Raw genomic sequence first — 12,500 nt, forward strand, 5'->3', positions numbered from 1 at the left:
GATAAAAATTATAACAAATAATAAAGTGAAGTATAAGTATAACTATGTTATTTTTATCTTCATTTTTTTCACTTTATTATTTTTTTTATCATTCTATCATTCTATAGTATAATATGATATATTATTATCATTCTAAGGGGACATTTTTTTTTTTATAAAATGAAAAAAAGAACATAGTTATGTTATATATAACATAACTATGTTCTTTTTTTCACTAATTTGTTTTTATAATTTGTTATCATTCTATGATCATTCTATCATTCTAACATTCTATAGTATAATAATATATTATTATCATTCTAAGAAAAAAAAAATAAAGGGAAAAAAGGGAAAAAATAACATAGTTCTATGTAAATTAAATATAAATATTAGTTCTATGTATAGTAAATGTACTATGTTCATTTATTTATTTTTTTACTTAATTTGTTTTTTCATTCTTTCATTCTATAGTATAATATGATATATTATTCTCATTCTGAGGAAAAAATAAATAAAGTAAAAAATAAAAATAAAAATAAACTCTCTCCTTTCTCCTCCCTCCCTTCCCCACCAGATGATCGAGGGCGGCTCCATGAAGAAGTACGACACCTTCCAGAAGCTTCTGAACGAGACGGGCCACCTGAAGCAGGCCATGAGCGCCGCGGAGCGCCTCAACCTGTTCCCCCTGCAGGGCCTCCACCGCCTCAACTCCAGCAAGCGCGTCCCGACCGCGGCCAAGATCACCTCGCTGCAGGAGGAGGCGGAGGACGAGGTCCAGGACACCCGCCTCTGAGGACCAGGAGGACCAGGAGGACCAGGGGCATAGGACTACTCACACCCTTATAAAGGAAAGGATGCACTTTACATGACGTTATATAGCAGGGGTGCAAACTGGTGATGGCCCAAAAAGATGGTGACACTTTATCAATGCGCGGAACATTTTTGTTGATGTGGGGGGTGGAAAGCGCTAGCACTAGCGGTGCTAAATGGATAGCGCTAGCACAAATGTTGGTCTCAGCGGCGGTCCTAACCTTCACACCCGCATAATTATGTTGAAAACAGGTTGCCTACTCTGAGGACAGTCACACTGTCTAGAATTGTACCTAGCTGCATGAAGCTAAAAGTTATTTCAACAGCAACGGAGTTTAGCAGACAGGAAGATTAGTTAGAAGAATAGTCATCATGTGACTTGGATGAGACATAGAGCCCCCCCTCCCAAAATATGTTTTGGGCAGATCTACATGATTCACGTCGAAGACCTATTTTGAAGTAAAAAACGGCTAATTTAGCAGAAAGGTGACAAGTTTGCACCCCTGATACAGGCCTTGTAGCACGGCAACAACTGGAGGAGTCACGGCGTTATGTAACGTACCCTGGACTGTAGCCATCCAACAGTTACCTCTTTATCTCCCTCCATCTCTCGGATGGTAGGATCTACAGTGGTAAGAACTGAAGGCGTAATGGCACTTGTTGCTCGAGTACGTGCGTACGTTGTGCCCGTAGAAATTGCCTTTGAATAATGCAATGTAAAGTGTAGCCTTAAAGTGACGCTATGGACTAAGTGATAAACCGCAAGTACCCTTATTTTTCTATTTGTATGCACTTTAAAGAAACCTGAGGTACTCCTTAGCTTTTTCTTGGTGGGGTATTAGCAAGGAAACGTAATGATCGGATGCTGTATAAAAACGTGACACGTTTTTTTCGAAATGTGATTGTCGAACTTCCATCTGTGCTTCCAAAACTGGAAATCTTTTGTCTTTGTGTTTTCGTTCAGCACACTCAGATAACGGACGATAGTTTTATAACGCCACGGTACGATAAAATGAGATACCTTGGTGGTTAGACATCTTGAGATATAACTGTGACAGCAGATTTTTTAAAAAGTGTAAATTCAATAAAGCTATTTGTTACTCATAGGAAAGGGACACAAATGTCAAAAAAATGTAAAAGTATATTTGTTTTTTTTCCAGAAAAATGTGTTTCAATCGATTATATTTCCAGTAAAAATGTTGAGAAAAGACTTGAGTGGTTCTTGGTGTACGAACACAGAAAGGAGAGAAAGGACTGTTGGGGTTAACAGTGCAGTTTTAATGGTTGTGCTTAAAGGAAGCAGGACATTTCTTTAAACTTCAGACAGCTATCATACATATCAACACCAAAGGTTGACTAAAATATCTCCTGTACATATATGGACAACGTGTTTGTTCCAAAATAACATTTCACTTTTTCTGGTTTTCAAAATGAAAAATGGAAAACACAAATGTAAAAAAACAAAACGAACAAACAAACCAAAAAACGTGCTGCTACGAAATGACAGATCGGACTCCACGTCGGGGTCAAAGGTTAACTGAACCATGACTCAGATGGAATTATGGGTAGCTAAAATATTTATTATGGCTTACAGAAAGAAAATGTCCTGTGTTTGCAATTACGTTACTTATTGCCACATTCCATTCACTTTGAAACAAGTGAAAAATTATGAACCAAATTCTCATTACAAACATATGTACACTGTATTTTTTTTCCGATACGTTTTTCCATTTTTGACGTCTTTACTGTACAAGCGTAATACCACATACACCAATCTATATACCATTAAAGTTACTAATTCTTATTTACAAATATTTGGTAAAACCCTGATTAATTTCAACAGTATTTAAACCAACCTTGCAACTATTTAAACATAAAACACTTGAATATTTCGAAAATACTTAATAGCAAAAACCTGCCTGGTCTGTCTTTGATCCAAAACACTTTTCACCTAAAAGGTAAAACCTGTTTTTAAGTACTTCTTCTTTTTCAAACATAATTCCCTGCGAATCACTTTTTTTTTCTTTTCTTTTTTAAATACTTCAATACTTTGATACTTGTAATATAATAAAACAAATGGTCCCCAAGTACACAATTGTTATACAGTGTAACAAGTACGGATAACGAGTACAAATACTACAAGGTCATCATCATCATAAACCGAACTTTACAACATGGAGGGAGTTCATGTGGTTGTTTCACAGCGGAGTCGTGAAGGGCGTCTCTACGAAGGGAGTCTCTACGAAGGGCGTCTCTACGAAGGGCGTCTAACGAAGGGCGTCTCTACGAAGGGCGTCTCTACGAAGGGCGTCTCTACGAAGGGCGTCTAACGAAGGGCGTCTCTACGAAGGGCGTCTCTACGAAGGGCGTCTACGTCTCTACGAAGGGCGTCTCTACGAAGGGCGTCTCTACGAAGGGCGTCTCTACGAAGGGCGTCTCTACGAAGGGCGTCTCTACGAAGGGCGTCTCTACGAAGGGCGTCTCTACGAAGGGAGTCTCTACGAAGGACGTCTCTACGAAGGGAGTCTCTACGAAGGGAGTCTCTACGAAGGGCGTCTCTACGAAGGGCGTCTCTACGAAGGGCGTCTCTACGAAGGGCGTCTCTACGAAGGGAGTCTCTACGAAGGGCGTCTCTACGAAGGGCGTCTCTACGAAGGGAGTCTCTACGAAGGGCGTCTCTACGAAGGGCGTCTCTACGAAGGGCGTCTCTACGAAGGGCGTCTCTACGAAGGGCGTCTCTACGAAGGGCGTCTACGACTTGTTGTTGTTGTTGTTCTCCCGCAGGTCTCGGTGCAGGATCCAGACGTCCTCCTGGGGTTGTTGGTTGTTGTTTAGGTTGTTGTTGTTGCTGGGTGGAACCTGCCTTGTTTTGCTGCTCTGTGCGGTGGTTCTGGTCACGGTTGCGTTGCGGTTTGCGGTGGTGGGCGTTCGGGGGGTGCTGCTGCTGCTGCTGCTGCCTGCGGCGCGCGGCTGCTGCCCCCTGCTGCTGGGAACGGGGAGCTGCGACTTGGGCCTCGGGGCTGACGACCTCGGCTGGTTACAGGAGGCCACGGGGGCGGGGCTTTGGTTTGAGTGACGGCTGTCGGTCTGGAGGAGGGAAACGGTTTGATAATGAGCTATACCTCGTTACCATGGTTTCACACAGACAGACAGACACACACGCACTTCACTATTCTATAGCAAAAATGAAATTAGGGATTTCACTACCAAACAGAAAAAAAGGAAGCGAATTGGCATTTTTTTGGTTCCAGCTTGATTCATTTCCGTGTAAATAGATGTGGTCGGACTGATTTCCTTGCAGGATCAAATTTTTTAAGCCCGAATAACAGAAATGTGAGACCTTTTTAGGCCTTATAAATTGGATTGCTGGATTTTAGACTTTAAGGCTTTTTATGATCAGCGCGGGAACCCTGGCTCTCCAACCTGGTGCTGGACAGTGACAGGTTGTTCTAGCAACACGCTAGGGTATTCTAGCCTGGTTCTACTAGCCAATCAGTCTCAGTGGCGTTCATCGTCAGAACCTGCAGTGTTAGTGTTGGGCCCGCCCACCCTGTGGCTCTCCTGGGTCAGGGCTGGTGACCGCTGACCGTGGTACTAACTAATCCGAACCTCGGACTCAAAGCCTCACCGTCTCTGGTCGTGGTCGGGTCTCCTCGTGGTCGGTCGTGGGGGATGATTGTCTGCTTGGTGAGCCGGAGAAGACGATGAAGTCCTCCTTGGACTGAGCGATCTGCAACACAGAGACATGATCTATGATCATTCTATCATTATACTGTATAATATGATATATTATCAGGGGTGCACATAACTGGTGCGCCAGTGCGCATGCGTCGCCAAAATGCATGCTGCGCGGAGGATCAGCGGCATGAACGCGCTCTTGCGCACCAACAGCTGGAAGCGCTGGGAGAGGAATTGACTTCCTCAAAACTCCTACTGCTAACTGCTGACTGCCCGTTAATACCAATACCATATCCTTTCATGACCACAATGTACCCACCGACGACGACCACGGCGACTCCCCTCACGAAAACATTCGGAAAGTATCGTAACTTGTACTTTCATTCCGCGTATCGCGCGTCGCATGGTTATCACGCCGACACGTGAAAATTCAGTCCCGAACGACTCGTCGCTAAAAGGAAAAACAACACCAAGGCACTTCACGTTTCTTTTCTCTGAAGCTTTCAAACGTTCAGACGTTTGTTTTACAGCTTCATTATCGCACCTCGACCCCTGACCCAGGGAATATGGTTGGGAATTCTATTAGAAGAGAAAAAAAAAAGACTTTGTTGCACAATCAAAATAATGAGCTATTTAAAGTGATAGCCTACAACATCCTCTACCATGGTTGAAATTGAGGACAGTATTAACAACAGTCAAGAGAGCAGTGATGATGATGATTAAGCTTGTAGCATAAGTAAATGCTTAGGCTGTAACTTTTTGTTGAAAGTTGATTTCAGTGTTTACAGAACAGAGCAGTGCTTAAAGAGATGTCCGTTTATTTCAGTGTGTTTAAAGAACAGACATTCAGTTAGTGCTTAAAGAGATATCAGTTGATTTCATTGTATTTAAAGAACAGACATTCAGTTAGTGCTTAAAGAGATGTCAGTTGATTTCATTGTGTTTAAAGGAGTCTGACAGACTTTCATGCTTAAAGAGCAGTCATTTGATTTTTCATTTGTTTCTTTTGTTTTGCACACAATCATTTGTTCGTTCATCTTTATTTTTGAATAAATGTCGTTTTGCTAATATAAGTTATCCATGTATCCCTTTTTTATCCATCCTGTGGGACGGGTCGTGACTCGCGAGCTCGGGGAGCACCAAGCAGCATCCCTAGGTGCTCCTCTGAGCACTGGCCCCAAAAAGTTATGTGCACCCCTGTATATTATTATCATTCTAAGGAAAAAAAAACGGGGGAAAAAAGAACTTTTTTTTTTTTTATCATTCTATGATCATTCTAACATTCTATAGTATAATATTATGTATTATTATCATTCTAAGGAAAAAATAAATTAAGTGAAAAAAAGAACACAGAACTCAGTTCTTTTTTTAATTTTTATAAACCTAACCCTAACCCTATGATCATTCTATAGTATAATATGATATATTATTATCATTCTAAGAAAAAAAAAAGAATGAAAAAAAGAACATAGTACAGTATACTTTATTATTATTTTCTTTTTTTATCATTGTATGATCATTCTATCATTCTACCTGTCTACCTGACACCAGGTCAAATCTGAAGTGGTTCCACGTCTAAAAATGAAGTTTACAGTCTATAGAAACACTAGAAAGTGTCATGCTTTAGTCTATATGCACAATACCTTCCATATATGACCTTATCTGCCGCACTACAGGTGTTCTTAATCAGATTGATTGGGAGGCGCATTGATACAGGAAATGCGGTCTGAACTGTGGGTTGTTGGGATATTTACCACTGTTGCTAGCCAATCAGAATCCAGTATCCAAACATGCTGTTGTAGAATAAGTGTGTTATGTAACGTACCTTGCTGATGTCCGGCTCTGACTTGCTGGAGTACATGGTCTGCAGCTCTCTGATCAGGTGGCTCATATCGTCAGATAGAGACAGACTGCTGGGGTCCTCATCTACCAGCCTGCAACGACATACATGTACACACACACACACACACACACATGTACACACACACACACACACACACACACACACACACACACACACACACACACACAGTTCAAGAACACTCTAATCTTCATAATGATCAACATCAGACAGACATACAAAAACAATAAAAAATTTACACCTTAACTGCTCCTCTTAAGACTTCTACTGCCCCCCAGCACTGCGTCTCCTGAAGACACCCGCTTTTCCCCTCTACTGTGTCCCGGGCCTGAGCTGGATTACTCTTCCTGCTACGACTGGTGGATTGATGATTCACTTGCTTAGTCAAATGTATTGAGTGTAAATCGCTTTGTGTAAGCGAGTGAGACTTTACTGCCCCCTGCTGGCTCCTACCAGTACTACTCTTTTACATGAACCTGACTGATGGAACGTCAAGAAATCTGTTTCTGCTCAGTACGAGCACGCATGCTTCACTTTCAACAAAATGTCTCTGTTAACTCTCTGGTAATGCATCTCCACATCAGTCTTGCTTGTCCATCTTACTATTCAGACCAGATATTCTAACTGATCAATCTTGCTGAGATTGACAGGAAGGATGGGTGAGAGAGAGGAGGATAGACAGTAGAGATTGACAGGAAGGATGAGTGAGAGAGAGAGGAGGATAGAGACAGTAGAGATTGACAGGAAGGACGGGTGAGAGAGAGGAGGATAGAGACAGTAGAGATTGACAGGAAGGATGGGTGAGAGAGAGGAGGATAGAGACAGTAGAGATTGACAGGAAGGATGGGTGAGAGAGAGAGAGGAGGATAGAGACAGTAGAGATTGACAGGAAGGACGGGTGAGAGAGAGGAGGATAGAGACAGTAGAGATTGACAGGAAGGATGGGTGAGAGAGAGAGAGGAGGATAGAGACAGTAGAGACTGACAGGAAGGATCGGTGAGAGAGAGAGGAGGATAGAGACAGTAGAGACTGACAGGAAGGATGGGTGAGAGAGAGAGAGGAGGATAGAGACAGTAGAGACTGACAGGAAGGATGGGTGAGAGAGAGGAGGATAGAGACAATAGAGATTGACAGGAAGGATGGGTGAGAGAGAGAGAGGAGGATAGAGACAGTAGAGATTGACAGGGAGGATGGGTGAGAGAGAGAGGAGGATAGAGACAGTAGAGATTGACAGGAAGGATGGGTGAGAGAGAGAGAGACAGTAGAGATTGACAGGAAGGATGGGTGAGAGAGAGAGAGGAGGATAGAGACAGTAGAGATTGACAGGAAGGATGGGTGAGAGAGAGGAGGATAGAGACAGTAGAGATTGACAGGAAGGATGGGTGAGAGAGAGAAGGATAGAGACAGTAGAGATTGACAGGAAGGACGGGTGAGAGAGAGAGGAGGATAGAGACAGTAGAGATTGACAGGAAGGACGGGTGAGAGAGAGAGGAGGATAGAAACAGTAGAGATTGACAGGAAGGATGCGTGAGAGAGAGAGAGGAGGATAGAGACAGTAGAGACTGACAGGAAGGATGGGTGAGAGAGAGGAGGATAGAGACAGTAGAGATTGACAGGAAGGATGGGTGAGAGAGAGAGAGGAGGATAGAGACAGTAGAGACTGACAGGAAGGATGGGTGAGAGAGAGAGGAGGATAGAGACAGTAGAGACTGACAGGAAGGATGGGTGAGAGAGAGGAGGATAGAGACAGTAGAGATTGACAGGAAGGATGGGTGAGAGAGAGAGAGGAGGATAGAGACAGTAGAGACTGACAGGAAGGATGGGTGAGAGAGAGAGAGGAGGATAGAAACAGTAGAGATTGACAGGAAGGATGCGTGAGAGAGAGAGAGGAGGATAGAGACAGTAGAGACTGACAGGAAGGATGGGTGAGAGAGAGGAGGATAGAGACAGTAGAGACTGACAGGAAGGATGGGTGAGAGAGAGGAGGATAGAGACAGTAGAGATTGACAGGAAGGATGGGTGAGAGAGAGGAGGATAGAGACAGTAGAGATTGACAGGAAGGATGGGTGAGAGAGAGGAGGATAGAGACAGTAGAGATTGACAGGAAGGATGGGTGAGAGAGAGAGGAGGATAGAGACAGTAGAGATTGACAGGAAGGATGGGTGAGAGAGAGGAGGATAGAGACAGTAGAGATTGACAGGAAGGATGGGTGTAGAGAGAGAGAGGAGGATAGAGACAGTAGAGATTGACAGGAAGGATGGGTGAGAGAGAGGAGGATAGAGACAGTAGAGATTGACAGGAAGGATGGGTGAGAGAGAGAGAGGAGGATAGAGACAGTAGAGACTGACAGGAAGGATGGGTGAGAGAGGAGGATAGAGACAGTAGAGATTGACAGGAAGGACGGGTGAGAGAGAGAGGAGGATAGAGACAGTAGAGATTGACAGGAAGGATGGGTGAGAGAGAGGAGGATAGAGACAGTAGAGATTGACAGGAAGGATGGGTGAGAGAGAGGAGGATAGAGACAGTAGAGATTGACAGGAAGGATGGGTGAGAGAGAGGAGGATAGAGACAGTAGAGACTGACAGGAAGGATGGGTGAGAGAGAGAGGAGGATAGAGACAGTAGAGATTGACAGGAAGGATGGGTGAGAGAGAGGAGGATAGAGACAGTAGAGATTGACAGGAAGGATGGGTGAGAGAGAGAGAGGAGGATAGAGACAGTAGAGATTGACAGGAAGGATGGGTGAGAGAGAGAGGAGGATAGAGACAGTAGAGATTGACAGGAAGGATGGGTGAGAGAGAGAGGAGGATAGAGACAGTAGAGATTGACAGGAAGGATGGGTGAGAGAGGACGAAAGACATACAGCCATGTGAAAATAATTAGGACACCATATGAAATATTTAGTTCTTTCTTTAAAGAAATATGGACATCAATATTTGATCTTCTTTCAAACAATATCTATAGACGAAAGTGATGTAATTGAACCAAAAACAATGAAACGTGTTCACATTTTTCGAAAGAAAAGTCAGATCATTACATCAGATCCCGATATGAGGACCAAAGCATTAGAATGTGTCACGTGTGTGTTCGGTCAAGTCGATGACATGACATGACAGACAGACAGACAGACAGACAGACACTGACCCTGGAGTGTTGCCGTTGGTGATGAAGCGGACGTCAGTGTTGGACAGAGACCCTGCAGTCAGACAAGCGGACAGACATATCATATATCCTTCCATTCACTGTGATATGTATTTAATAAACATCTTACTGTCTCTTACTCCATTTCTGTCTACAAATGTGGATGTTATGTTGTTGTTGTTATAGTGCTTTATACTATATACTCAACGATGCGACTACAATCACTGTGTTCAGAACCTGGCGGATATGTAACATGTAAACATATAAATATGAGACCGTCCCTTTCCTGCCTGATAAAAAAAAGAAAAAAAAGAAGAAGAATATCTACTAAACTAACGTAAAAGTCACAGAGCTGTTTAAAGTTCTCCCTCTCTCCTCCTGATCGTGGGGAACTCCCTCCCCATAGTGATCCGCAACGCCCCCATCCTGGACTCCTTCAAATCAGCCCTTAAAACCCACCTGTTCACCAAGGCCTTTGGCCCCTAGTCAATGTTTCTGTTTTGCTTTGTTTGTTTTCTGTTTTGTCTGTCTGACCATTTCCTCAGAACTGTAAAGCGTCCTTGGGTTTTATGAAAGACGGCTATACAAATCCAAGTTATTATTATTATTATTACCTTCTCTGAGGGAGCCTCCTGTGCTCCAGTGAGGGGCGGGGCTTCCCTTCTTCCGTGGACTGGTATTGGCTCGCCTCCACATGCCCCCGCTGTCCCGCCCCTTCCTGCCTCCCACGCCCTTACAGGAGCCGATGGCGGAGAGAGGGAAGGCGCCGCCGCGGAACTCCAGCAGGTGTCTGTCAATCTCTGAGGACGGAGAGACACGCCAAGACATTTATTTTGTGTTATTTGAATGAATGATCTTTATTGTCATTGTAACAGGTACAACGAAATGTAAATGCAAACCCTAGGTGCTAACAAACAAACACAGTCCTAAGATAATAAAACACAAGAATGAGACATAGACATAAATAGACATAAATTGGGGGGATATACATAGGGGGATATGTGATTGGCAGACATCTGAGAATGTATCTATTATGTGAACTTCTATACACTATATGGCCTATTCACAGGGGGGTATATAGACAGGGGGGAGTTAGCATGTAACTGTGTACTTTTATAAACATATGAACATTATGGACTAGTACACTTATAAACAGTATATGAACCTAACACAAGAATGTAAACATATTGCACGGTTATAGAACATTGCACTATTCCCTTGGTTATTGCACAGTAGTTTCTCATATTGCATATAAGTGCATGTACGTCTTGTATATAAGTGCAGTCCACACACACACACACACACACACTCTCTCTCTCACCGTGGCGTGGCAGGGGGCAGCCCTGCAGCATGGCCTTGTTGAGGAGGATGCTGAGGGCGGCCTTGACTACCGCCTGTTGCCCTGAGCTCAGACGGCGGTGGTCGCTCGGCAACGGTTGCTGGGCGGCCGATCTCTTCACGGTCACCCTGGAGATGATGGCCTCTTCCACGCGCGGGACCACGACCATGTTCCACAGACGAGCCAACCACCTAGGGGGGGTAAGGGAACACCACAGAATCAGAACAGGATAGGATGTCAACAGACATAGAGACTTACAGGTCAATCATGTCAACAACAAGAGATACTTTATTTAACTCCGTCTCTCCCCCCCCCACACACACACAAACACACACTGATAACAAGACCGTGACACAGCCCATCTCTCTTACTCCCTCCCTCCCAGCCACCCTGTGTTCTAAGCCCCTTCCCCCTCCCTCCCAGCCACCCTGTGCTCTAAGCCCCTCCCTCCCTCACCACCACCAGCCACCCTGTACTCTAAGCCCCTCCCTCCCTCCCTCCCTCCCTCCCAGCCTCCCTGTGTTCTAACCCTTACTCACTTGACGATGGGCTGTGTGTTGTTGGGCACCACGGGGCAGCTCAGGAACAGCTGTGGGCCCAGCAGGGCCTCGTGGGTCCCCAGGCGGGACAGACAGGCGTTCAGCTGCTGCCACACCTGGCTCACCCACGCCACCGTCCGCTCCAGCACGCCCCCGGGAACCCCGCCGCCACGGCCCTGGGTCTGCAGGGGAGGGGGGGGGGAGGGGGATTGAAGAAAGAGGGATGGTAGGGAGATAAATTTACTTTATTTTAAATGTATTAAATGTATGTCGTACATCTAGATCTAGAGCCTTCAGACGTTCTGCTCCCCACCTCTGGAACTCTCTGCCACCTAACACTCTGTAACTCTCTGCCACCTAACACTCTGGAACTCTCTGCCACCTAACATTCTGGAACTCTCTGCCACCTAACACTCTGGAACTCTCTGCCACCTAACATTCTAGAACTCTCTGCCACCTAACACTCTGGAACTCTCTGCCACCTAACATTCTGGAACTCTCTGTCTCCTAACACTCTGGAACTCTCTGCCACCTAACATTCTGGAACTCTCTGCCACCTAACATTCTGGAACTCTCTGTCTCCTAACATTCTGGAACTCTCTGTCTCCTAACACTCTGGAACTCTCTGCCACCTAACACTCTGGAACTCTCTGCCACCCAACACTCTGGAACTCTCTGTCTCCTAACACTCTGGAACTCTCTGCCACCTAACATTCTGGAACTCTCTGCCACCTAACATTCTGGAACTCTCTGCCACCTAACACTCTGGAACTCTCTGTCTCCTAACACTCTGGAACTCTCTGCCACCTAACACTCTGGAACTCTCTGCCACCTAACATTCTGGAACTCTCTGCCACCTAACATACGCTGACGCTAATCCAGTCTTAAAACACACCTTTTCACAATGGCTTACTTGGTTTGATCTCCTGTGTTTTGTTTGGTGTTATATCAGATTTAGCTGTTTTTATCTAATTTTGCTTTGTTGATTTTAATGTTTTGATATGTGGTTTTAAACTGTCTTGTAAGGTGTCCTTGGTGTCTGTGATTGATAACTCTCTCTCTCACCTTGTGGAGGAGTTTCCTGCGCAGGTGTCTTCCCAGAAGACCGTGCAGCGGCTCAGAGTCCCAGCGCAGCGTCACCCAGCGGAAGTGCT

General features: G+C 44.7%; 2 protein-coding genes across 2 annotated transcripts in view; one reads left to right on the forward strand and one right to left on the reverse strand.

Moving 5' to 3' along the window:
- cftr (CF transmembrane conductance regulator) overlaps nt 1-772 on the forward strand; it is a gene marked incomplete at both ends in the record, with an annotated part of 41,684 nt that extends 40,912 nt beyond the window's left edge. The window contains one exon of the mRNA XM_080545280.1: nt 554-772. Within this exon, the coding sequence (XP_080401406.1) occupies nt 554-772 (219 nt within the window). The remainder of the gene's footprint in view (nt 1-553) is intronic.
- A 2,387-nt stretch (nt 773-3,159) lies between these two features.
- The window catches only part of cttnbp2 (cortactin binding protein 2), a gene marked incomplete at both ends in the record, with an annotated part of 73,890 nt that continues 64,549 nt past the window's right edge, over nt 3,160-12,500 (reverse strand). Inside the window, 9 exon segments of the mRNA XM_080544784.1 lie at nt 3,160-3,514; nt 3,545-3,876; nt 4,418-4,519; nt 6,293-6,401; nt 9,472-9,523; nt 10,083-10,268; nt 10,790-10,998; nt 11,347-11,528; nt 12,412-12,500. The exon segment at nt 12,412-12,500 is cut by the window's right edge and continues 93 nt beyond it. Of these exon segments, the coding sequence (XP_080400910.1) occupies nt 3,160-3,514; nt 3,545-3,876; nt 4,418-4,519; nt 6,293-6,401; nt 9,472-9,523; nt 10,083-10,268; nt 10,790-10,998; nt 11,347-11,528; nt 12,412-12,500 (1,616 nt within the window).

This window comes from Nansenia antarctica (assembly GCF_963989245.1).
Source record: "Nansenia antarctica genome assembly, chromosome: 14".
Lineage (NCBI taxonomy): Eukaryota > Metazoa > Chordata > Actinopteri > Argentiniformes > Microstomatidae > Nansenia > Nansenia antarctica.